Raw genomic sequence first — 27,241 nt, 5'->3', positions numbered from 1 at the left:
ATCCGCCACTCTGACATAATGAAGGTCCAAATTAAATCGCACGGGAAAGTGAAATTTATTTCTAAAAAAAGTGTGGGTCTATGCATGTGATAAATATATAATTCCCAGTATTTCTCACTCATGTGACGTCATCGAAGACTCGTGTTTCCCCCATCATAGCTGTATCTATATCTGTATATCTATATTATATATCTATATATATATATATATATATATATATTATATATATATATATATATATATATATATATATATATATATATATATATATATATATATATATATATATTATGGTCCCCCTACTTTCTGTTACCTTTGCTAGTTGATGATATTAAATACAACACTTGTTAGAGTCCATAATATAATTTTCATTTTTCTCTTTACCTTTTGCACTGTGCTTTGTGGTATCGCTTCAAATAACACCTTTGACACCATGGCATACCACAGCTCTGAGCGATAAATGGGTTGTAGTAGGCACTTAATGGAAAGTTTCCAATCGGCTATCAAATTTATAAATCCGTGCACAGTCACAATGAAAGAGGTCAACTTATAACGTTGCAACTCCACAGACCACCATGCTGCAAAGTGCATGTGAATATCGCAAAATTGTCCATTTTACTGTAAAAATTATGAAGAGTTTGCCCCTGCAACGTAACGAGTCATGGCCCTGCATCGATAACGGTACCTTCCATCACAGTCTTAAATGTATACCTCGGCAACTATGACAGTTTCCCCGGTGATGAACGACGCGTCATCAGAACAGAGAAAGGATGCAGCGCCTGCGCATTCGCTAGGCTCACCAAACCTGAAAGGGAGTTAAGATTAAATCTGTAGATTGAAGCATCATAAATTGTTGCAAAAAGAGTCACGATCGGACAAATGATGCCAAAACTGGGCTACAGCTTGTGCCGAGCACTTGGCTTTACCATATGAAGACAACTGGCATAAGATTTGTTCCAGCTTTCAAAGCGTGTGGTATTTGCGGAAAGTCCAAGTGTAAAGTTTGTATAAGCATCAAGCCTCAACCACAGGGAACCTAGAAATCTGGCTGTTGGTGTTGTTGTTTGTATTGTTGTGTATGCTTATATTATTCGTGTTGTTGTTTTTGTTGTTGTTGTTTTTGACCAATAACATTTAACAAACATAACTATTCTGTTGTAGTTATTTCAAACGCTACGTAAATTCATTAATTATCCAAATGCAACTCTCTCCCAATGTACATTCTCTTCCTATGTGTCATTATAGGAAAAGATTGTAGGTTGCCAGAGTTCCATTGGTCAAATAATTATAGTCTCCGTGTAGTGATGCTTATGACATCTACATTATGTGTGAAATAACAACACAATAGTTATGTTCATTGAATTTTATTGGTCAACAACAACAACATGACTAATGTAGATATAAACAACAACAAAAAAAACAACAACAACAACAAGATTTCTTGGTTCCTATGCGCTAACCACAGTTTTTGCTTACCTCTTCATGGGAGTCGCCTTGAGGCCAAGATCATGCAGTGTGTCATTGTCTGTGATCTACAAATAATGAAAATGCATACTAATGCGACAAGAGCGCTAGGAATTATAGAAACTTTGAAGCAGTGAAATTCTCGGGATTACTTGGGCATAGTAAGTGACCTGCCATGACTACACCCAAATTACACATTTTGTGCCCAAATGGCACAACTCTCTGGCGCACGTACAACCTATTTGTATTGATGTCAACGTTCGATCATTGGAATGCAACAATAAATATTGTCGGAAATTTTTGATGAAACTCAGTTAAATAACCATTACGCGTTGCGAAATATTATTTTTGTGTAACTTTTCCGTAATGATTTACCTGGTATACATCATCCATCAATTGAAATCACCATAAGTTTAAATAGGTGCGCAAAAAAACAACGATAAACATTTTTCCGGTAGGTGCCAATATGGCCAGTATCTATAGCTGGAGACGAATCTGCGACCGTGGTATACGCTATCATCTTAGTTGTGAGTGCTCAGTAACAGTGTGATATTTTTATCTCATGTCGGACGTGCGTAGATTTAGTTTACTCTATTCTGCTAAGGCCAATACTTGCTGCGGTTTGCTGTGGAAATCGAAAGCTACCTGCCGAGTCAACATCCTTTTCTGCGCGATGATGTTTTGTAAAATTTGTCTCGTCAGACTGTACTCTCCTCTCAGTCTCAGCACAAGTGTGTTGTCTGCAAATTGAAAACAAATGGAAATACTCACAACATTGGCAAATCTTGTTTTGATAATCCCAGGAACAAGACAGTTCACCCGTATATTCTTCTCTGCAAGTTGTTGGGCCACAGCCTTGGTTAAGCCTAGCAACGCTGTCTTGGACACGCCATATGCACCCAATAACTGAATAATACAAATTGTGCAATTATTCTATTATTTACAGGCCAAAATCTTATATCGTGTATTTCGAATGACACAGTTCAAACAGTTACCCTTTGGGTCCTCAATAATTGTGATTATTACATGTACCACATACAATCTGGTAGCAAAGAAATAAACTTGGTATTTTAACAGACAGAGATAATATAGTCCCTCTAAATTTTTTGTATTTTCTAAAAATCTGTGACACTTTTCTAAGTGTTTTAGCGATTGATTAGGCTAATTATCACTGCTTTTAAATATCTTCCTCATCGCTTGCGTTCAAAAAAATATTTCACGTGTTTTGTCAACTGCCAAGCATTTTGAAAACAAGTCACTTGCCATTAACTAATGTTTAAATAGAAAACCATGGTAAAATTATTTTACGCTAAATTATGCAAATTAGTTATCCGGTACTACTTTCTATTGGTAAATATTGTCGCCTGCTCCCGAACAACAATAAATATTGAAGCAAATTGTATATTTGTGGAGGAAATTAAGTATAACAATTGGCAGAAATGCATTTATGTGGAACATTTGGAATCAGGATTTATTATATTTTCCAAGTGAAACTAATATCTCGGCACGAACGGAACAAAAAACTGTGACTACGATGGCAGCAGTAGGCCTACCGGTGAAATCTACAGTTTAGCTGTCCACATCTGACAGATATGCTGTTTCGACCAAAGATGTCAACGCTCTCATCGGGTTGCAAAAAAATATCAAACAAAAAAAGTCCAACACTCGACGGAGCTCATCGAAAGGCGATAGTGTAGTACCATTGTCGGCCGTGGCAAAGACAAAATATGTCGTGGCCAGCAACGCGAGCGATAGATCCCGACATCAACCCCCCTCCCCGTCTCCATAGATCGGCTCCAGAAAACAACGCGATGATCAGTACTTCGTCATCCTAGAAATGTTGTTGCCAGCAAGTTTAAAAGCAGTTACCTTGGCTATTCTCCAATACTCAGATCACCGGAGGAGTCTTTAACTTTTACATTCAACATCGTGGCCACAGGAAACAACTCTTCACCGCGGACTCTAATTCTGAGATATAAGACTAAATTGCGAGCACGAGTTTGAAGTTTCAGTTTTTCGAATTTTTGTTATAATTACAGTTGATCTTGTTACTCTATTATGCTAATTTTGTTTACATGTATTGAAAATATTTTAGATTTCTGCCCTGAAAAGTGTTTGTTTGTGTCTGATTTTGTTGTCTTAGTCGAGATGGAAATAGAGTGATAGAAAGAACTCGGTACGCTGTATTTACATATTTGATTATGAATTGTCGAAAGTTCCCCTAGCCAATCAGTGAGCTCGCAGCTGATGAAAAGTTCATTGACAGCATTTGCACACTATATAGAATCTATATGCAATCAGGCATTGTCGTGACAAACTCGAGGAACATATGTAATAATAACAGAACCTTACGGCCTTGGAGGGCGCTCTGTGGCGTTCCGAAGGTATTTCCCGAGGAATACGGAGTATTATGCCGCCAGTACTTTTTTTCGCTTCTCTCGGAATAGTACAGGCGGCAGAATACACCGTATCCCTCGGGAAATACCTTCGGAACGCCACAGAGCGCCCTCAAAGGCCATGGGCTTCTGTCATATCTTAGAATGGAAATCAAATAACTCGGTTTTTTGTCTTGTACTAGTTCTGTAAAATATGCAACATTGTCCATACAGAAATGCATAACGACACGAACACGCCGAATTTGAAGCCACAAAATCAAACGAATTCTAATTGATGATTCCAAATAGACTATGAATGTCGAAAGTCTAGTTATGAAACAGATGGCTTGAAAAGTTAGCTGTCGTGTTGACCGACATGCATGCCCACATGTGATAAATTCTATAATCTTTGTTAATTTTTGCAGCGATGTTTTACATGTCTTGGAAGAAAGTGAAAGGACTGCGCTCGCAGAGCATTTTGGGCAAGTGAAGTGACGCTATTTGGTACCTATTCGACTTTCTAGTACTAGTCCATCGCGAAAATGTGGACATAAACATCAACTCAAACTCGTACATAAGTTCAACAATATCATAGGTCTACTCCACCAAAATCGTTTTCAGGTAGAATGCACCTTGGTGACAGATATTCTGTCACTCGTTTCTTTACAATTCACTTCTGGTCTACTGCTTGATTGTTTATTTTAAAGGTCTTAGAGTAGGAGAACAAGCAAACTAACGGTCGATAGAGCTACCGCTATGTCATGTAGAAAACAACTATTTGTGACACATGTATTGATGAAGGTGGACATTTTTGATAGCCCATTTCAAGTTAGCCTGGCCATAAGTGACAAAAATAGGTGCAAAAATACACAATTGAAGATTTCATCATAATTTGAACAAATCACTTCATGATCATTCCTGACGACATGTAAACCAAAGCTATAATGACAGGAGTGGTTTTTGGAGAAACAATTGTTTGACCAAAAATGGGACAATTGTTTAAAAAATACAGAATAGCAGATTTCAACATAATTGAATAATTCAAATTTACTTCAACTGTAGGAATTTGTATATCAAATATCCAAAGCTATCAGACGAGTACCTTTTTGAGAAACAATTTTTTGAGAAACAATTACAAAAAAGACGAAAAAAATACAAAAGTGTCGATTTTCAATTTGACTATGTCACATTTTGAGAATCCATAAAAACCAGTACACCAAATATCAAAGCTGTAAGACAAGCGGTGTTAGTGAAATACATTTTTGACCAAAAATGACAAATATTTTCTTAAAAATGAAAATGTACATATTTCTGCACAATTTGAACAAATCTGAAATATGTCATCCCGAGGGACCTATATCCAAAATATCTACTCTGTCTGACCTGTTTTTAAAGATTTCTTGACCAAAACTGACAAAAATATCCTTAAAAATACACATTTTCATATATCACCACAATTTAAACAAGCCTCACTGAGCTCGCACTAAGTGAATAGCACATCAAATTTCACAATTGAGCAAGCGGCTCAGAGGAGATTTTTTGACCAAACAAAGCAAAAAATGCCCCAAAAATACAAATATGTAAATTTCATTAAAATCCGAACAAACCTAACTGAGATCAACCCAAGTGAAGTGCGATTCAAATTTCAAAGCAATCGGACATGCAGTTTCAGAGAGGAAGGCAATTGTTGACGGACGACGGATGACGGACGGACGGAAGACAGAAGAACATACGACAACAGAAAAACAACCAATTTGAAAAGTTCTGCTGACATGCGATGATTTTTTTCTAAAATTTGTCCGCTAACAGTGGAGCTAAAAATCCGTCGTCCTCCTTCTTCTAAAATAAACACATTTGTTTTTCCCAAAAGGTTAATACAGAGACCGCGGTCATTTTGAATTTCAATTTATCAGTAAATTAGATGGTTAGTTTCTATAATGCCTAAAGTTGCACGGTAACCCCCCAACTACAACTATTGATTTGGTGAGAGTATGGTTGAAAAATTCATTTAGCAAAGTTTGAGCAAAAGTCTAAGTCTTTCACTTTCGAGACATATACTACCTTAAGCCTCTCGTTAGATGATACGATCATTATGAAGTTATTTTCGTATTTTTTCCGATCAGATTTCAATAAAAACTGTATCATCGCTTGAGCAAATCCAGTGGTCCGTGAAACATCGCTCAGACTATATAATTTGCGGCTATTCCTCTGGACACGCCCATCAGTAAATAATAATGTTATGGACGAGAAAGAATGCATTTAAGACGGGCAAACTTAACTGCAGAACCACGGAAGTACGCCAATGCCGCTATTCCGATGGCACAATTCAACATATTGATTTCACGTGTTTTTCTATTGCGCCACTGACTAACATTTCGTTCACTCTACATGACTCTAGCTCATGATTGCCAACCAAGGCTATTTGTATCACTCAACTCGATTTAAGCCTGTGAATAGGAAATATTTTAATATGAAATAAATAAATAAATAAATAAATAAATAAATAAATAAATAAATAAATAAATAAATAAATCAATCAATCAGGTTTGGTTTGATTTCACTAATTATTATTGCTCTGTCTGTCTGTCTGTCTGTCTGTCTGTCTGTCTGTCTCTCTCTGTCTCTCTCTCTCTCTCTCTCTCTCTCTCTCTCTCTCTCTCTCTCTCTCTCTCTCTCTCTCTCAGTAAAACGTTGTTAAGTACCCTTACCTCGAACGGTACGTACGCAGTTCCACTTGCCATATACAATATCGAACCTCCACTGTTCAAAAAAACATGGAAAAAACACTGTTTTTATAGAGGACACAATTTAGCATACCTAAATCCAGCTAGAGGTTTGTTAGTGCTTACATTTTTTATTCGGTTTCATGGTCGTACAATATAGTCAATCGTCTATGCCATTGCAAAACTACATTGTCTGACCCCTTCATTAGTACACAGGCGTTCCTTCATGTAATATCTCTGTACATGTAAATCATATGCATGCCCACACACTCCAAATCATGCACACACAAATACACTGTAAGGAAAGCGACACACACGAAGATTAACCTTGGAATACTAAGGATTAACCGACACAACTTGTTACTATTTAGTCTGGTCGAGTAATAAAAAGCACAACAAATAAGCTTAGTATACGCAATATTTTGTATCGCTACTTTTATTTCCTTTGGTATTATTGTTCTTTCCATTCCTTTTTCTATTTTTGGATTTCTTGGTGGTTGCATGAGTTCTTTGCATAATTATAGCGACATTCGGGAACGAAATGACTTAACATACCCTGTAGCTTCCATATATGGTATGGCTTCTTTCGTAAAGAAAAACGTACTATGGACATTGACATGGAAAACCTGTGAGAGAATAATGTAAATCAGTATCTATAAGACCAAAAGAACGAACTTATCTACATGAAAGTGAAATAACTAGTTAAGACGAGCGATCACTGAGTTGCGCGTATGGAAAATCGTCTCTGTAATATTGGTGTGCGCTGATGACGTAAGGTTTCTACGTAATGCCGTTGGTGCTGTCTGCTCGTACAGTCGAATAATTTAAACGTTTCACAGTTTATCATCCCCAACGACATCTCGCCAGGTAGGAAACCATATCTGTCAAAATTTGATAGAACACAAGCACACACACAATGCATTCACGGACATAGACCCATACCACAGAATATATCACACAATTATTCATAATGGCGTACATTGCGAATCTCAGCTACTAACGGCTTCTTTGCATAGATTCAATGCATCTGGTAAGGTCGTACAGCATAGTGGTAAACGTATGAAGACTTCTGACTAAGCTCATTGTGTCTTCTCCAACAATAGACAAACTAAAATGTGAGATATCTTAAAGGAGAGTAACTTCTGTCAGTAAGAGAGAGAACATTTGTGTCTTTTCATCTCACCTTTTCCCATTGTGACTCAGTGGTCTGGAAGGAAACATTTAAAATACTTATCAAAATTGAGCAACGTCAACAAAAACAAAAAAAAAACAAAAAAAAAACAAAACTTTTATGTTTTTTCCCCTTACGTAATGTACGTTGCCGAGTGGTGTTAAACGTGTTTTGCATCACCGTAGCGCTGTGTGTTACCGCAAAATTCGTGTTTCTTAAATACGACGTATTGTTGTATCGTAATAATATATTCTTGCCCTAGATCTATTAATGTCCATGCTGTGTAAAACTGTTGTATTCCCAATGCCAAAAGTGCACTGTGACACATGTGAATAAGACCAGTGAGAATCACTTATTACGTCAAAAACGGATAAGGGTTCCATTCTAATGTCAAGGAAGTGTAAACCCTCCGATATTGGCATTATTTTCCCTTTGATTTATGTCAATTGTCATATCAACCACTCGTTCTGACTGAGAAGCGTTTGCACATTCAAACTATTTTCCTTTGTTAGTCTAGAGTATATGCCAGAGTCTAATATGTCCAATAAGACAGGGGTAAAGCACGGTGTATTGGGTGACAAATAGAATAGAAAATGCATATGTTCTAAATCATATACTGACAGTACTGTTCAATTTATGAATTGATCATCTGTGATAAACGCACCTCAAGTATTGGTCCGACGTACGGGTTTACGGCAGCATTCTGAATTAATATATCAATACCCCCATGTCGTTCTGCTGTCTGGAGAGAGAGAGAGAGAGAGAGAGAGAGGAGAGAGAGAGAGAGAGAGAGAGAGAGAGAGAGAGAGAGAGAGAGAGAGAGAGAGAGAGAGAGAGAGAGAGAGACACAGACAGAACAGACAGACAGACAGACAGACAGACAGACAGACAGACAGACAGACAGAGGGAGGCTTTTTGTTATTGGGAACGTGATACAGGGTAATAACTTAATGTACAAAGTCACATGTGGATGTACAGACATAGCCCTATGGTAATTAGGGCTCAATGGATGTCACACGTATACCTACCTTTCTTCTGACTGATGATGTATATATGAAAAAAATGATAAATGACTTTTACACAGTCAATCATAACTCAAAGTGTTGTTCGCAAGAATAATACAAAATACCAGGAAAGAAAGAAAAGATCTGATAAAAAATTGATCTAGACTTTGCTGATTTTGTTTGCGACGGCATGGATTTTATGTTCCCTTAGAAATGTTTGCGAACCACATTTTTCCGATCAGACAATGTACAAAGCATACTTCACTTTGTTTTCATCGTGATATAATCCCTTAAGGTGTACCTGGCGTGTGAGTAGTAAACTTGTTAGTCATGTTAGTTGCATAGGGTCATTAGCATTGATGTTTCGGGTAAGTTTGGCCTGCAAAATATTTACGTATAGTGATAAAAAAGGAATGCATTTTACATAGACGAAATAAATCAAACAGATTGTTCAATTAAAAAAAGACAGGGAAAATTGACTTAACCTAAAATAATTTAACTATGTATTGAAATCATACAACTAGATAATATAAACAAAAATAGTGATTTAGATGTAATTTTAGTAAGTTTAGCATATGTTAGAGTCTAATGGCATACTGCTATTGAAGAGCCAATTAAAAACTGCTGTATTTTTGGTACTCCTTAAGCTCCCGAAATAAAACTGATAAACATGGTATTCAATTCAAGACAACATTTCACAACCACCGACAAGACTACAAAATAGTAAGCCCACAGCTTGCAATATTACAAATTCATATTATCCTAGGGGTGTCTCTTACACAGCTACTGTATTTGAGAAGACCGCTAAGTTTCCATCGCATGGGCTAAGTATTTGTTATCTACACCCAATGATATTCATAATGTCTGTCGTAAAAAAAAGCCTACACAGTAAACGACATGTGGGTTATCAAATAGTTACAGTTCTTCTGTGCATCATTAAGGTTTAATCTTTACATTTCATCTGCAAATTTTCATCTCTGTATTTTATTTAAACTTTTTCTCCAGCCTTATCCGGATTCCGAACAGAGAATATTACCTCTAGATCTAAAAGATAGATACTCAGCCAACATTGTAGGGCATTAAAACAAGACCAAGATACCCTTCTGGTCGACAAACACGACGTTTGGAAGAATTCGTCAACAGTGTATATGGTTTACTACATATGAAAATATAGTTTACAATAATATGGCAACAAACGCCATTTTATGGGTATAAATGAGGTTTCAAAGATAACTTTATCCCAAACTTTCCCGGGGAAGAGATTTTATCTGTTCTAGTTATTGGGATTCGGGATCATTCCGAGATAGACAGAGGCATTGTTATTTTTGCCCTAGGTCCACTTGGTAGTGCCCTGCAGTTTAACCCCTACGTGTCGATTGAACTAAATTGAAATATACTTTGGAATGGGCGATGAACTTTTGAAGGTCCAATGCCTTTGAATGCGTTTTTTAAATCGTCTCTGAAAAGACAGCAAGTCGTCGTGAAAAACCCTGAAATAATATTTTTATTTTCATCTAAATGATCGCCTAATCCGTGTCCCCGGGAAGTAAGGGTCAGAAAACGACTTGACTGCAATTAATCATCGCGACAATGTCATTAAATGCAAAGCAATTAGTTGTCCAATGAATGCGTGGAATTCAATCATGCTAGCAGTGGTGAGCACCAGCAAATCAAGACTGAAGACATAGGCGTAGACAACACCCTGGTAAAATTTAAGATTATCTTCTGTGTTAGCTCGAACTGAGTCAAGCCCCCTCGCCTGACAGATTTCTATGATGAATAATAGCTACTCTCACTATTGCCATGCGAAAATCGTGTTACTCTCTACGTTAGCTGCAAACACCACTGTAATAATGTTTCCATATCTCTAGGAAAGAATGTGAAGTTTTCAAATTAAGCTTACTGCTACCGTAATTTAGCTCCTACCTTCCATGTACTTTCTATCATTCCTTTTTGTTTCTCCCCACCTACAATCTTGCCGCAATACAAAATGTTTAACAAGTCAGCCTATTGTGTAGGTAAAACAGTCAGCTGAATTAATTAAAACAAGAATCGGTTTGCCAGTATTTATTACAGGGACAATAATAAGTCTGCGGCTAGCCATATGGCGAAATGCCCAGCGAAACAGCCACTCATTTGATGGAATTATGAACAGTTTAGCGATAGAATCTACACGTTGGGGTCCCCCGTTTAACTGCTATTCCACGTACCCTTGCCGATTTCTCCCTCCTTGATACGAAATTTGAATTTGATACACGGCTTTCTTACTCCATGGCAATGAGACATGTACCGGAGATGGAGTAGGCAAATTCAAGTTCAGTGTACACTTGCGCTAACTTCTGTCACATTTCCGACGCTAGTTTCACTTGGATGGGTTCATTTTAGGAGGAGGGTGATCCAGGACCTGGGAAACAAATTTGTAAGCGATATAATCCCCTTTTTAAAGAAACAGACTCTAAATCACCAACAATTTTGTGGCTTACAGTTTGTAACAGTACATTCCAGTCAATAATTCAACGATCTCTGATCAAAATTTGATACATTTGTGATGACATGTGTCGAATGGCCGTGTTACATATCATTTAGGGACTGGTCAGTTTCTTCGGCCTGGGGGGGCGGTGGATTATTTTTTGCCGACGTCAAAAAGTGGCTGACCCCCCCTATTCCAAATTTTGAAAACAGGGTGACCCCCCCTATTCCAAATTTCGAAAACAGGGTGACCCCCCTGGGGCGCGACATAGGTAAAATAAAAGGTGGACATAACGTCATATATATATATATATATATATATATATATATATATATATATATATATATATATATATATATATATATATATATATATATATATATATATATATATATATATATATATATATATATATATATATATATATATATATATATATATATATATATATATATATATATATGTATGTATGTATGTATTATATTTTACATTTTACATACCGGTATATTTATATTTTAAATAGTCATTCTATGTTTTAATGAAATTGTTGACATGTCAGTTGTAAGATAGGACTTTCAAAGTGTCAATCTTAAAGTTTGAATACAGTACATTTGAATGAGCTGTATTTTGAATGAGCGGTGAATGTATTTCACACTTTCTATGCTTAACCAGATGTCCTGAACTGTTGTACAGAAAGGGATGTCAATCATTAATATCAAAGAGGAAAAAGCAGTGAATCAAAAACTTTGATGGGTGTTAAGACTTGCCAACCATCCAATTAGATTTCCTGAGGAGCCATAGAGAGCTTTTTTAGCCAAATCTGATGTGTACAGTGTCTGAGAGGACCTTTTCTTGTAACATTGAAACCATAAAAGCACAGCTAATAATGACAAAAACTGCCTTTTTTAACTGTTATTTTGTTCATAAAAAAGCATCTTTCTACAGAAAACCTGTGAAACAAAGGAAAATAATTGTATCAATGAGAAGGAAAGATATCTTGTCATTTTTCTATCTCTAAAATAAGTCACTGTATCAAATATATATATTGTGAAATATTTGTGCAAGTTGCTTTCTCATACTGAATTCTCATAGAGAGAACAGAATTTGTCATCCTTTTCATATGAAATGCAGATTTCATAATGGTACACTTTCACTTAGCAAACATCAAGATATCTCTGATTTATTCAAGTATGGCGCCCGAAGGGCGCGCCGAAAAATATGAAACATCCTGATATCTCTGATATATATGCCTGGTATATTAAAGTAATGCGCTTGAAGAGCACGCTGAAAAATATTGATATATTAAAGTAATGCGCTTGAAGAGCACGCTGAAAAATATTGAACATACAGATATCTCTGATGTATGTATGCTTGATATGTTAAAGTTGGGCGTGCTGAAAAATATGACTGATTATTATAGTTACGCGCCCAAAGGGCGCGCCGAAAAATACAACTGAATGATGAAATTTGTGACTGACACTAGCATTTTAGGCAATGATGAGCCTGTGTCAAAATTCAAAAACACACTGACCCCCTCTATTGGGCATTTCAAAAACATGGTGACCCCCCCTATCACCAAAGTCAAAAACAGGGTGACCCCCCCCCCATGAATCCATCGCCCCCCCCCCAGGCTGAAGAAACTGACCAGTCCCTTAGTTGAGAGGTTTTTTTACATCGCAATGCGTCCCCCGATATCCCTGACGTCTAGTTTTAAAGCCTGCACTCAGCTAAGTTAATCGCCAAACTGTTTACGATTTCGCTAAAATGACTGGCTGTTTTGCAAGCCCTGCGTACGATATCCTGTGCGTTCTCGACGTTATACGGCCTCCCGAGGCCGGAAACACACAACGTAGTACGCAGGGCGAACTGTTTTGCTGGTCATTTCGCCCTACGGCTGACCGCAGACTTACTATCGTGTCCGTGATAATTCTATGTATTGAAGATGATTGTTTATTCTGCAAATTAAGTGACTCGTAAATTGTTACTATATAGTAAAAAGAATTCAGGTTGACCTATTTACGCCCGGATCTTTTTTCACCCCGTTCTCCAAGCACAGATCGTAAAGAGAACCTGTTTTGTGGCCACACGTTCTCTTCTCATTCAGGAACACGGTGGTACAGAAATATGTTGATAAAAATTCATTATTTTGATAAAAAATGCGATTTTTCAAAATCTCTCGCAAAATCCCGTGTACTCTCGCTTACCCTAACAATTGACGGTGCCCCCGCGCGAGAAATTATAATAAAGGCAAATATAAACAAACACAATCGCATTTAATGAGGTACATTTTGGTATGTTTCTTGCGGATTATTCTGACATTCACCTGGTTCAATTTGTTTGCTTAAATTATCTCCGTGTTTGCGATTAATAATTATAATATCCCGTCTCCGGTGGGGGGGGGGGGCTCGCGACCGACTTTTTGTTTGTAAGTACAGTGCGCCCGACCGCTATACGTGACCCCCGTCGCTTACCCCTATGTTCTAACGGAACAAATTAAGCACAAACGAAAACCGCTAATTTCAAGTATCTTTACGCGTATAATGTCCCGAAACATGTTAATTTACTCCAGTCATACCTTTGTTTACTCGTCCCGTCTTTAAAATTGTGAATGGGTTTGATTTAATGTGAATTAGCTGCATCAAACAAACACTCCGGACAAGCCGCGAAGTCGCACCCCCTGACGATGTTTCGCCTGTGCAGACAAACATGAACCTGTGACCGAAACGGTATACGCTCGTAAAAGAGGCGTAGATTTAGATCAATAGATAGGAATATGAAAGGAGCCATGAACTTTTAAAAATTATAACCTTTAAACAACATGAACTATTCAATTAAACTTCCAATTTTTAAACGATATTTCGATTCGCGCGCGTCGCCCAGTCGCAGTCGGTCGCCCAGACGTACAATGAGGTCAACGAACTCCTATGTATTTTGCAAGCCGATGAAAGGCGCGCCGTATATCTCCTGGCCTGGTAAAACGTATATTTATGTGCATATCGCGTAAAGTGAGGAGTTTGTGAAAGGATGTTTGGATAATAATGTCAGAAAGATAAAGTTTTAAAATGAGTAGGGATGTAGTGTATTTCTTTCCAAGTATTGCTGTCAAATTGCCGTGATTAAACACATCCAGTCCGGCCGGGGCTGACACCGGGATGAAGTGGCGAAGGTCGATCATTACACGAAAGGACGTGAAATGTTCCGATGCGACGCAGTCCGTCCCTTGGTTTATTCTCAGTGCATGGAGCCTAAGCTTATTAGGCCGCGTTCAAAAAAAGTGGTGGGGGGGGGGGGGCGCTGGAGGAATTCAGGGGGGATTCGAAATTTTTGGGGTAGTCGAGGGGGGGGACTTGAAAGTTTTGCTCTGCCTATAGGGGGGGGACCTGAAAATATTTTGACTCCCAACATTTGATGTCGTCCAATGGTTCTAATGTTAGTAATAATTAAACAAAATCTAGAACCGTTTTGTCATATTTTATGTCTTTAAATCTCAAAAAAGTCTAAAAATGTATGAATGCCATTAAATTTTCGTAGAACAAGTTGGCCTTGTAATGGGGCAGGAGCTACAACTGTTGATAATTTTTCAATATTTCTATGCAATTATCAAACACAGTTTCTTGGTGTCTCTCTACAGCATGCTGCTGAAAAACACAATATTCAGTTTGTCAACAAAGCCCGTTTGTCTAAATATTGGTGATAATTGAATGATGCAAATGCACGGTACACGTAGGCTGTGTTGGCAAGCTGAATACTGGATAGCTCAACATTCTGTAGGGAGTAGAACAAGAACACAATTGTATAAACTGAACAAAAATATTGTCAAAATAAAAAGTTAGTACAACTACTGCCCTGCTACTACATACTGGCAGTGACAGTGATACATGTAGCTCTGACTCTGATGTAGTTTAAGAAGAGTTTCGGTCATAGGACACTCAATTGACAGTGAAACATACATCTACTTGTACACAAGATCCAGCCAGAGAGCAACGCATAGAAGACTAGGGGACTAACAGTTACCATGAATATTTGAATTCTGGCATATGAGAAGAATCAAATATTAGAGAAAAAAGATGGGGTCACCATACTTGATCTTATACAAATGTACGATGAAAAGTCAGTTTTTCTAAATCACCTTAAAATCAATATATAAAACCATTCATTTCAAGTTCATGCAGTGAATGAAATTTTCACATCTCATTGTACCAATAACACAAAAGTAAAACTTTGAACAGTAAAGACTCTAATTTAAATGGAAAAATGTGTGACTAAATGGAATCTTTTATTTCTTATCAAATTTGCCATTATTACACCCAAAATTTCTGAGATTAAAACATTAATTTCATGGAATATTTTAACCTTCCAGTATTGTCAATTTTGTAAAACATTTTATAAGTGGCATCTAAGTTGTACATATGTCTTGTACTTTTGAAAAAAAAATTCTCGGTAGGTCACTGTGCTCATTTTTTCACAATTTGGTTAAACGTAGCTAGGAATACACAAATTTCATACTCTCTCATGATTGTCATTTTGTGTGCTTTTCAGCTGGTGCCATTGAACTGGCCACAGTTGGATAAACTCAAGTCGGCTTAGACTGAGAAATCCAAAAAGTTCACTGATGCATTTAAAAATGAATCAATTTAAGAACTTGCCCTAGGTATATGGCTCTACAACCTTCTGATAAGAGGTAGTGTTGAACATTTGCGTGCAGAACGACACATGTTTTTTTTTTAATCTGCGTGCATTCCTAATTAATATGCGGCTGTATGGTAATTTGGGGGGGGGACTTGAAAATTTTTGAGGGTATCGAGGGGGGACTTGAAAATTTTTGAGGGTATTGAGGGGGGATCTGAAAAAAAATAAGATTTCAATCGCGATTCCTCCAGCCCCCCCCCCTCACCATTTTTTTGAACGCGGCCTTATTTACGCGATTGGAAATGTGTGATTTTCAAAATATCCGCAAAAAAGTAATGCGAGATAGTAGTAGGCCTAAGAAAGCTTTACATGGTATGATCTATCAAAGCCAACGCCGGCTCTCGTTTTGTTCAAAGTTGTGACTTGGCATCAATGAATGACTTTCCTTCAGGATGTCTATAAAATAAGTCCAAACTATCATTGGACGATATTTTAAAAATAAAGCCCTCCCATATCCCTCGGGTTGATTGTCTTCTCTAAAACTTGCGCCATTATTGGCCCTTTCCGAATTTTGTGTCAATTTTATACCACGTGGGGGGAAGTTCATCAACAACAAGGTCTGTGAGTGGTTCACAAATTGCAACTTTCGTCTCACAAGATTGTCAATCAAACAGTGTGGCGTCCCATAATGTTTGTCAGCCGCACTCCAGGGTGAAAAAGAATCACTTTGCGAGCAGACAACGAACATCTAACGCCGCACATCGAGTAAGAAAATCCTATCGAAAGTACTGAATCGTTTTTTTTACTCACCAGTCCGAATTTATTCTACCTTCTTTCTACACTGAACTAATTTCAATCAACTAACCACATTACCCTACAGCGAAGTTATATTTTGGTTTTATCATACATTTTACACTTTACCAATTATCTGTGATGACAAAATGCAGAAAAAAAATGAAATATTCAATCTGCAGCATCAATGACTGATTGCCAATCTGAGACTCAAACTCCAACAAAAATAGTTCCGGGTCAAAATTGGTAAATAGGTATTAACATAAAGGAATGGCATAATGTTTTTGGTATTGCACTGCAGTGCAAATACCGGTAGTACGAGCGGGCTTCGATGAAAGTAAACTGTGGTACATATGTAAAGTATTTTTTCGCTCAGACAAGTTTATAGACCGCGTCTGAGGTCATGACCTTTATCCAACCCAAGAGACGTACGAGGCACACTCAGCATGCTCAGTAATAACTGGCAACAATTTCAAAAAAGTGATTTGGAGACGAATATGTGCTTGAAGACGTAGGTATTTAGTGAATATCACTTGGAATTTTGTGTCCTAATTGACTACATGCAAAGTAGAATTAATGATATTAAGCTGAAGTTCAGATCCCGAGGAAAATTTATAACCTAGTAGACAGAGCCGGACTCATTGAACAATCTTCAAAAATTAGCACAATCAAATGGAATACAAAAGAAATTCAAAGAAAAAATTGAGTATAATGATACTTAACACTAGGACGTAATCTAAATTCGGTATTGAATTACTAACTATTCCAAGGCAAAGCACTTCAGCAATTTTGAATCTGACGCTTCGCTTCTCAATCGTTTTGGTAGCGCAGAAGCTCTTACGCAACATAATCGGGAACTATTTCACTCACCAGGGTTTTGCGAAGCATCTTGTTCTATAGTAAAAAATTTTGCACGGTGACCACCCGCCCCTTCCAATTTTTAATTCTTAAAGATCCATTAGCTGTAACTTTGGTCATTTTTTAAATTTTGTCTGTTCTGTGTATCATCTGCAGTTTCTGGTTTGAATCCCGAAACCATGGGGAAATTCCTAATACTTAGCTCATAAATATACCCTATATGAGTATAATCTGCATTGTTATTGTTTAAATTTTGTATTCAGGTCCGGACTAGAATACATTTATCAACAATAACAATGGTCATTTCACATATACAGGCTGTGTTGACAATCAGGACACCAAGCATTGGTCATGATGACCGGATTATAGTAAAATTCTGTAGTTGATACATTGAAACAGAGTAGTGAAAAATTAGTCAAACGTTACAGCTAATGTCCCTTTAATTTAGGTACGAGAATGGTTGAATAGGATGGTTGAAAGTTCGAGCAAATGTTCAAGTCGTTCACTTCCGAGGTACCCACTATCATAATGATTAAAGTTGGGCAATATCAATAGTTCACCAGAAGGAATTTTCTGGCTGCTTCATAAGCTGTTACAGCCTCTCACTTTTTAAAGTATTGTTTGAAAAACGAGAGAAAAATCAATGAAATCATGTTCACCATAAATCAGTGGACGTAAATGTGAAATCGCTGACATTTGTTAGTATAAGCATTCACACAATGGGGAATACCTCATCCGGAATGTATGTCCCGAAATCCAACAAATTCACTTACAGTTGCTAATAAGTGCTTCCTATGTTCTGCATTTCCTATATGACATACCATGCCAGACACATCCAGGTTTTCTGATGTTAATGTCTCCACTGCCCTATCTACGTTCTCTTGTCTTCGACTGCTAACAACCACGTGTGCACCGTCTTCGGCCAACCTCTTGGCGATGGCCAATCCAATCCTACAAGACATAAAGGAATCCGTAAAAATTCTCATGGTCTGGAAAATATTCATATGAAGAGTTATTGTACGATATTAAACGTAATAAATAATCCTTTCGGGCTTTTTTGAGGTCCTTTTATCATTCATAATTTCGGTAATGTACAAGTTTATATTTTCATAAGTTCCTCAAACCTTCGTCAAGTGAACGGTACAGAGTTGTGGGTCAAGTCGAATGAACAAAATATCGACCTTAAACATAATCAAATGGAATTAAGATTTCCATAAAAGGTGAAACCCTCCTGAAGGGAGAGTGCGCCTCGAGGGTAACTATTCTAACTTTTAAACCTTTGCAATGTTTTCCGGCCTACCACTTGTGGGGGTTAATTTTAAAGCTCGGTGAGCAAGAAAACTTTTCGCCGTCTTGGTTTTCCGAAAATCGAAAATGTTATTTTCCCCACAGGGCTAACAAACGGATGTCGGCCATTTTGAACCTCAAATATCGGTTAAATGTTAGGTGATTTGTTTCTCTGGTACCAACCTTTGTACGATGATCCCTGATATGTATTATTGGTTGGTAATGGTCGACAGCTACCCTACTGTCGACAGTGCAACTAATTGAACCCTCAATGAGCATATCTCTAGTCTACTCCCAACACTGGGGTTGCAACGCGCTTACCATTTCCACACCAAGCTTGAGTGTATTAGTAAGTTTTCACCACTAGCTGGAGGTAACGATGAACAACCATCTACTAAATAACTATTTTATGTTTTACTTACTGAATATGATCTGCACCTAGTTATTGTCATTGGCAGCTTGCATCTCATTGGACGAAGGAGTGAGCTTAAATACGCATTTTTTCCTTTTTTTCACTCACTTGTGCTTACGTCAAGTCAATCATAAGTTGCATGGAATAAGCTTTGTTTTTCACCGAAAATCCGGCTTAGAAATGAAAACAATTTGCTTACCCATCTGTAGAGCCCGTTATCACGGCAACTTTGCCTTCCAGTTTTCTTGCATATACTTTTGATGATGACGTCATTTTCATCACCCCGACTGGAAGAAATCTACTTTGGTTTCTACACAGAGAAACCAGACACCTGTTGAGTACAGACATGGTTGTGTTCGTAACGTCAAACTGGTCTGCTAACCTGGACTACCTGTCTGTCCCCATGATGTAATATATATATTATTAAGTGTATCACAGGTCACGTGATACAAACTGGCTTGTTATTACGGCTTTGTGGTGCGTGTGACTGCCATCAATAAAAAAGAAAGAAAACAGGGCAGTCATGTTGAGGGCGCTGCACAGGCAAGCACCATTTCACCTCTTTCCTTGCGGACAAAGCCGCCTCTAAGAAATTAGTTCTATTTTCTATATGGGTTTCGATGTGTCAGATTCTCATTTTTACTCAGAGATTGATGCTTGAACTTGAATAAGAATTTTTCCGAAACAGATTGTCGTACTTCGTAACTTAATCCGTGTCAAAGATGATACACGTGGTTTACTTCAGATTTGTACTGTATTGCTACGCTTTTGCCACTACGGGACAGAGAAAGCAGAAGAAACTTTGTACTCGTCAAACTTTCTCCTCGTATCAGAATTGTCCTGATTCCAAGGCCTTACAGGTCGCCAGCGAGGTAAATATACATTTCATGTGGTATTTGTCATGAATAGAATTTTACCTGCAGTGTATTTTCGCTCAGAATTTACTGATTTGAGTCTTGACTTCATCGTGAATTAGCCAGACAAGTGCAGTGTATATGATCCATGCACTTGACTGTTCGATCCTTTGTCTGATCAAATTACAAGACTTCGTTTGCAAATCAGTTTTCAACGAAATCATCTTCGCTTTCCTTTGATTGTACTTTAATTAGTATGTTTTTGACACATCGTATTTTCGCATTGTATTCCAGTTTTTACGGTCTTTTATGGTCTTATATTTCTGGTACTTCGAAACGTGTAGACATCACTTTCAACGGTACAATCGTCTATGTACAACTTAGTGTTTGTCATCGTAATAAACCAGAAGTGACATCAGATCAGTATACAAGAACTCGTCTCAGACTTGTTTTATTCGATAAGGCTTTGGCAATCACAGTAAAAACTCGGACCTAAAGAATCAACTCGAAAGCATGCAACTCGTCGTGGGATTGTGTGTAAACTTGGATCCATATGAAACCGAAGACGGCCAGTGGATTCCTTAAATTGCTGAGTGGTTTTACATCCGCTGTACCAGAGGACTGTGTGTTTCTACGGTAGTAGCCATGGACACTTTGGCTGCACAAGTCATCCATTGTTTATAAGAAATGAACATTCAGCCGTGAAGTTGAGGACCAGCTAACAGCTGAAGCATTCCAGTGAACTGACATTTGATCACCTCGGAACTCTGACATCAAAGTAACATAGAACTCTATTGCTTTACACAGTTACAAGTGTAACTTTTCTGCACATTAAGACTGATAACATTAAGACACTGCAAACTTTAAATATTTTCTGTTGCATTCCATATGATGCCCCTTTAAGTGGATATACTAAACAGTACATAAATTCACGTTTGAGACATTAGACGAACACTCTCAGGATTTTACAATTGTATCAAATCTTTCTGTATTACTGAGTGTCTCATTCATTGAAACCCATATTTTCTAATTTTACCCTTTCTGTAAATTGATATTTGGCCACTGTCAAAATTTATCACTGCCTGCGTGCACATACCCTGCGATTTTGGCAACAAACGTATATCAAATTTCACTCCAGCCATTGATCTTAATCGGGCTCTTTGCTCACTAACTGGATACAATCATGGCAGAGAATAATGGAACAGCGCCACCTACAGGCGATGAAGGTAAGCACACTGAAACTATTCAGACTTCTTTATTATCAGAGGTTCCAGAGATGGATTCTAAACTTGCAAAATTAGATACGGCAAGCGATCCTGGATTACGTAGATCAAAACGGGTGCCTACACTTTCAATGAAAGCAAAAGAAGGTAAGTTGCTCGTTCTCACAAGAGGTTTCTGGAAATCACATGACCAATTGTTACCACATGTCACTCATCCAGAGCTATTAAATAAGAAGTCTGTGGAATCCCTCAATGCATTTTTGAAAGAAATTAAGGCAAGTCACACTAAAATGCTGGAAAAGTACGATCAGATCCGGGCTATATCAGCAACACCAGCCGAAGATATTTTGAAAGCTGTTGACCGCATGACTTCAAGTGTTGATAAAGTCATCGTTCATGCAAGACGTCTCCTTGAACGCGCAGAAAATCAGAGTGTTCTCTCTATCGGTCAAATATTTTGTCTTGGTACGGAGTCAAACATGTCTTCCCACTCAAGGTCATCAAACCGATCGAGTACATCATCGATCCGAAAGGCTGCTGCCATCAGAGCAGCTGCTCTTGAAGCAGAACTGAGAGGGAGAGAAGAGGAAGCTGCCAGAGAAGAAGAGTTACAACAACTAGAGCTCAGAGAGAAGGCCCGTCAAGCTGAGATGAAACTCAGAGAGAAGACATATCAGGCTGAAGCAGAAGCAGAAATAAAGCGCAAAACATGAGAATTAGAGCGACAGAGGATAGCGAGAGAACTTCGTGTCGAGCAAGCCAAAGTAGCAGCCTGTGAGAGAGAAGAATTGCTTGATATCACCCCAGTGATGGAGACAGTCCCACCAATTTCATCGGTACCACCACCACCACCACAGCCAGCAGCTACAATTCCAACGTTCATTGTGAAAACTGAACCAGTGAGCCCACCAGCAAAAACTTACACAGCACCTCCACCAGTTATACAGACAGAACCAGCCAAACCAACATTTGCTGATTCAGACAAATGTAAGGACAATTTATTCCATCAAACAGGGAAACAACAACATACAACGCTAAACAAGGACAGCCTACAAGTATTGGCTGAGAATTTGGCTTCATCTGTATCATTGAGCCGACTGCCAACACCTGAACCACCAATATTCACAGGAGACCCGTTAGCCTATCCAGATTGGTTATCATCCTTTACCACCTTAGTTGAATTACGCGGCGTACCACCTCTTGAAAGAATCCACTACTTGAAAAAATATCTAGGAGGCCCAGCCAAAGAAGCTGTAGGAGGATGTTTCTCCTAAGAAGTGAACAGGCATACGAAGAAGCTAAGGCTATTCTCAACGAAAGGTATGGAAACCCATTCACAGTAACAGAAGCTTTCAGAAATAAAATAGAAACCTGGCCAAGAATTTCAGGCAAGGACAGCATGGCATTGCGAAAATTTTCAGACTTTCTCAAGCAGTGTCAAGTAGCCATGAAAGATATACCAGACCTAGCAGTCTTGAATGATGTGAGAGAAAACAGAAAAATGCTCCAAAAGCTACCCGATTGGGTTGTTACTCGATGGAGTCGAGTGGTCGCAAGGGTAAAGAAACTTACAAATACGTACCCGCCATTTGAGAACTTTGTTGGGTTCATACAGGAAGAGGCAGATATTGCATGTGATCCATTAACATCACTTGGATCTCTGAGACCATCAACGGACAAGGATCAACAAGGAACTTCAAATGGCACGACCAGAAAGCGAAAACCAGGTGGACACACTTTATCCACTTCATCAAAGCCGACAACAGATACTGAATCATGTCAGTTCTGTAAGAAAGATGGACACCCCATCCAAGAATGTGAAGCATTCAAAGCAAAGCCAATGACAGAAAGGCAAGATTTTGTCAAGAAAGGCGGCTATTGTTTTGGTTGCTTGGGTAAAGGTCACATATCAAGGAACTGCCCTGCTCGCTGCAAGTGTAAGAAATGCGGTAAGAAGCATCCAACCAGCTTGCACAGTGAAGAGAAAATGTCCATTCCAAAGACGAAGCCCCGCACGAACGAAGCAGATGATGTTGCTCAAGAGCAAGATCCTGAAAAAGAGGAACATGGTGAAACAAAGAAAGCCGGTTGCTATGGCGTCACTCGTCCTCAAGGCAAACCCATTTCGTCAATGATTGTTCCTGTGTGGATATCAAGCCATGAGGAACCAAATAAAGAAATATTAGTATATGCACTGTTGGATACCCAGTCAGATACTACATTCGTACTCAATCACGTTGGACAACAGCTGAACACAGCATCAGAACCGACTAATCTCAGATTAACCACTATGACGACAAGCAACAGAGCAGTAACTTGTCAACGATATTCGTACCTCAGAGTTCGTGGATTCGATTCACACACAGTGATATCACTGCCTACAACATATTCACTTGATTATATTCCCGTAGAGGAATCACACATACCCACTCCTGATATTGCCAACGAATGGCCTCATCTCAGACAAATTGCTCATCTCGTACAGCCTTTGAAGAAATGCGAAGTAGGTCTACTGATCGGTTATGATTGCCCACAGGCCCTGGCACCTCGCCGTTGCATTACCGGGGAGGGCAATCAGCCATTCGCAGTAGAAACGGACCTCGGATGGAGCATCGTTGGACAACTAACACAGTCTGAGGATGATAAAGATGTTTTCGGTGTAACTCATCGAATACTTACGAAGACAATACCAGATAACATGCAACCTAGTGTCAACATGGACGGGCATCTTCCGCAGGACGTTTGCTATGCCTTTAAGACTTCAGCAAGGGAACAGTTCATCGAACCTTCGGACATTGTGAAAATACTCGAATCAGACTTTAACGAAACCCGAGCTGAAGATGTTACCATGTCACAGGAGGACATTCGTTTCATGAGGATCATTGAAAATAGCATCTCCAAAGAGACGGATGGTTTCTATACCATGCCCCTTCCATTTAAACGAGACAAACCACCACTTCCGAACAATAAATCGATGGCAGAACAACGACTGCAGTACCTTAGACGTCGATTCAAGTCGAATCCTAAATACCAAAATGACTACATGCAATTCATGCAAGATATCATCACAGCGGGAGATGCAGAGTTAGTTAATGAACAAGAGCAGGAGGATGGATCAACATGGTATATACCCCACCACGGTGTGTACCACCCGAAAAAACCTGGCAAGATTCGCGTCGTATTTGACTGCAGTGCACGATTTAGAGGAACCAGCCTTAATGACCACTTACTGCAGGGACCAGATCAGATGAACCCCCTGATTGGTGTACTTTGCCGATTTCGAAAGGAAAAACGTGGCTATTATGTGTGACATTGAACGGATGTTCCACAGATTTAGAGTAAATGAAGATGATAGAGACTATCTTCGATTCCTTTGGTGGAAAGATAGTGATTTCGACTCTAAACCAGCCACATACAGGATGAAAGTTCACCTTTTCGGGCTGTATCCTCGCCAGGATGCGCAAACTATGGACTTAAACAAGTGGCAAAGGATAATCCTCAATACGGAGAGAAAGCAGTCAACTTTGTCTCCAGAAATTTCTATGTAGACGATGGACTCGAAAGTTTAGAGTCCTCACAAGAAGCCATTCAACTAATTAAGAATGTTCGCAACCTGTGTGCAGAAGGAAACCTTCGATTACACAAATTCATATCGAATGACAGAACCACAATGGAATCTGTACCCATATCAGAACGTGCCAAGAATGTCAAGGATCTAGACTTGTCCTTCAATGAACTTCCCATAGAGAGAGCTCTGGGAATTGAGTGGTGTGCGGAGTCAGACACATTCCACTTCTCGCCTGTTGTTAAGGAGCATACTTCTACTCGACGCGGAATATTATCTGCAGTAGCCTCAGTATTCGACCCACTCGGTTTTCTCGCCCCTTTCGTACTTCGAGGAAAACGAATCCTACAAGAAATGTGTAAGAAGGGAACAGAATGGGATGACCCCTTACCAGATGACTTACGACCGAAGTGGGAATCATGGCTTTCTGAACTTCGAGAGTTAGATGAACTTCAGATAAGAAGATGTTTCAAACCAGACAGTTTTGGAACTGTTAAGAAGATTGAGCTTCACCATTTTTCGGATGCAAGCCTGACAGGCTATGGGCAAAGCTCCTATTTAAGGCTTGTCGATTGTAAGGACAACATTCATTGTTCACTCGTGATGGGGAAGTCGAGAGTTGCCCCCTTGAAACCCGTAACAATTCCGAGATTAGAGCTTCAAGCAGCGCTCGTCTCAGTTCAAGTCAGTAACTTCTTGAATAAGGAATTAGATTACGAAACCATTGAGAACTTCTTCTGGACAGACTCGAAGATAGTTCTCGACTATCTGAACAATGATGCACGTCGCTTTCACATATTTGTAGCCAATCGCATACAAAGAATCAAAGAATCATCTCAGCCAGAGCAATGGCGTTATATCAGCACCAAGGAAAACCCAGCAGACCATGCATCTCGTGGACTTGGTGTAAACGACATGATACATTCGAATTGGTTCAAGGGACCAACCTTTTTATGGGACAAGGAATTTCCCGCACCCAGCCATACGAGTAGGGATATTCCTGCAGACGATCCAGAGTTAAAGAGTACGAGAACGTTAGCGACTACACAGCAAACATTTTCATCAATGATAGAGCGTATAGAAAGATTTTCAAATTGGAATAGAGCAATAACTGCGGTTGCAGTATTGTACAGATACATCGCCAAGAAAAGAAACCAAGAAAGTGCTACGCCAGGAGAAGCTAAACAGAAAGCAACCATGGCAATAGTCAAGTGGACTCAACAAGAAGTGTTTGTTGAAGAAATACATGCTTTGAAGAAGCCTACCCTAGAAGGCAAAGAGACCAAGATAGTGAAGAGGAATAGTCATTTGCTCCCGTTGAGCCCATATTTAGACGACAAGCAGATACTCAGAGTTGGAGGGAGACTTGACAGATCTCCGATGCCTGACCACGTCAAGCATCCTGTCATCCTTCCTCGTAGGAGTCATGTTACAACACTGATCATCAAATGGTGTCATGAACAAGTAGCCCACCAGGGTCGCGGCATGACAGTAAACAAAATCAGATCAAGTGGATTCTGGATAGTAAGTTGTAGTTCTGCAGTCGAATCATTTATCTACAAATGTGTTCAATGTAGAAAGTTCAGAGGAAAGGCAAACACTCAAAGAATGGCAGATTTGCCAAAAGATCGTCTTGAACCTTCGCCTCCATTCACATACTGTGGTATGGATTGCTTTGGTCCTTTCATCGTCAAGGAACGTCGTAGTGAGGTAAAACGATATGGTATCATTTTCACATGTTTATCACTGAGAGCCATACACACCGAAATCTTAGAAGAAATGACAACAGATGCATTTCTGAATTGTCTTCGTATCTTTATCGCAATCAGAGGTCCTGTGAGACACATACGTTGTGATCGAGGATCAAACTTCGTGGGAGCCAAAAATGAGCTTCAAGTTGGATTACAGTCCATGGATGAAGGAAAGATTAAGGATGAGTTATCCAGACGTCAGTGTGATTTCATCTTCAACTCTCCCCATGCTAGCCACATGGGTGGTGTCTGGGAACGCCAGATAAAATCAGTCAGAAGCGTGTTAGCAGGAATCTTGGACCAAAGTGGAACAAGACTGAACACCTCAGCTATTGCACGTTCCTGTACGAAGCCATGGTAATTGTAAACAGACGGCCATTGACTGTGGAGAACTTGAATGATCCTACTGGACCTACACCTCTCACCCCAAACCAACTCTTGACCATGAAATCGGATGTGATTCTACCACCTCCAGGGAATTTCGTCAAAGAAGACTTGTACGCCAAAAAGAGATGGCGCGTAGTCCAGTATCTCGCAAAGGTATTTTGGTCAAGATGGCGGAAGGAATATTTGTTGAACCTTCAAGCCAAAAAGAAGTGGCAAGACACGAAAAGAAATCTTAAGGTAGGAGATGTAGTGCTCCTTAGGGAGGATGATGCTTCA

General features: G+C 39.0%; 3 protein-coding genes across 3 annotated transcripts; 2 read left to right on the top strand and 1 right to left on the bottom strand.

Moving 5' to 3' along the window:
* Window positions 1–699: 699 nt before the first annotated feature.
* Window positions 700–19,458, bottom strand: LOC139127645 (dehydrogenase/reductase SDR family member 4-like). The gene is made up of 9 exons (XM_070693559.1): window positions 19,385–19,458; window positions 18,260–18,437; window positions 8,398–8,475; window positions 7,746–7,769; window positions 7,118–7,188; window positions 6,548–6,599; window positions 2,236–2,370; window positions 1,477–1,532; window positions 700–805 (listed from the first exon to the last, which is right to left on the bottom strand). Exons 1-9 carry the CDS (start codon window positions 19,456–19,458, stop codon window positions 700–702), a joined length of 774 nt encoding a protein of 257 aa, XP_070549660.1.
* Window positions 19,459–22,661: 3,203 nt separating this feature from the next.
* On the top strand, window positions 22,662–24,572 carry LOC139127644 (uncharacterized). The gene has a single exon (XM_070693558.1). It carries the CDS (start codon window positions 22,662–22,664, stop codon window positions 24,570–24,572), a length of 1,911 nt encoding a protein of 636 aa, XP_070549659.1.
* A 360-nt stretch (window positions 24,573–24,932) lies between these two features.
* LOC139127642 (uncharacterized) lies at window positions 24,933–26,939 on the top strand. The gene has a single exon (XM_070693557.1). The coding sequence runs from the start codon at window positions 24,933–24,935 to the stop codon at window positions 26,937–26,939; it is 2,007 nt and encodes a 668-aa protein (XP_070549658.1).
* Window positions 26,940–27,241: the final 302 nt, after the last annotated feature.

The sequence above is a fragment of the Ptychodera flava genome, unplaced genomic scaffold (assembly GCF_041260155.1).
Source record: "Ptychodera flava strain L36383 unplaced genomic scaffold, AS_Pfla_20210202 Scaffold_34__1_contigs__length_2629520_pilon, whole genome shotgun sequence".
NCBI lineage: Eukaryota > Metazoa > Hemichordata > Enteropneusta > Ptychoderidae > Ptychodera > Ptychodera flava.
The sequence above is the reverse complement of the archived record's forward strand: the minus strand, read 5'-3'. Positions and strand labels throughout refer to the sequence as shown.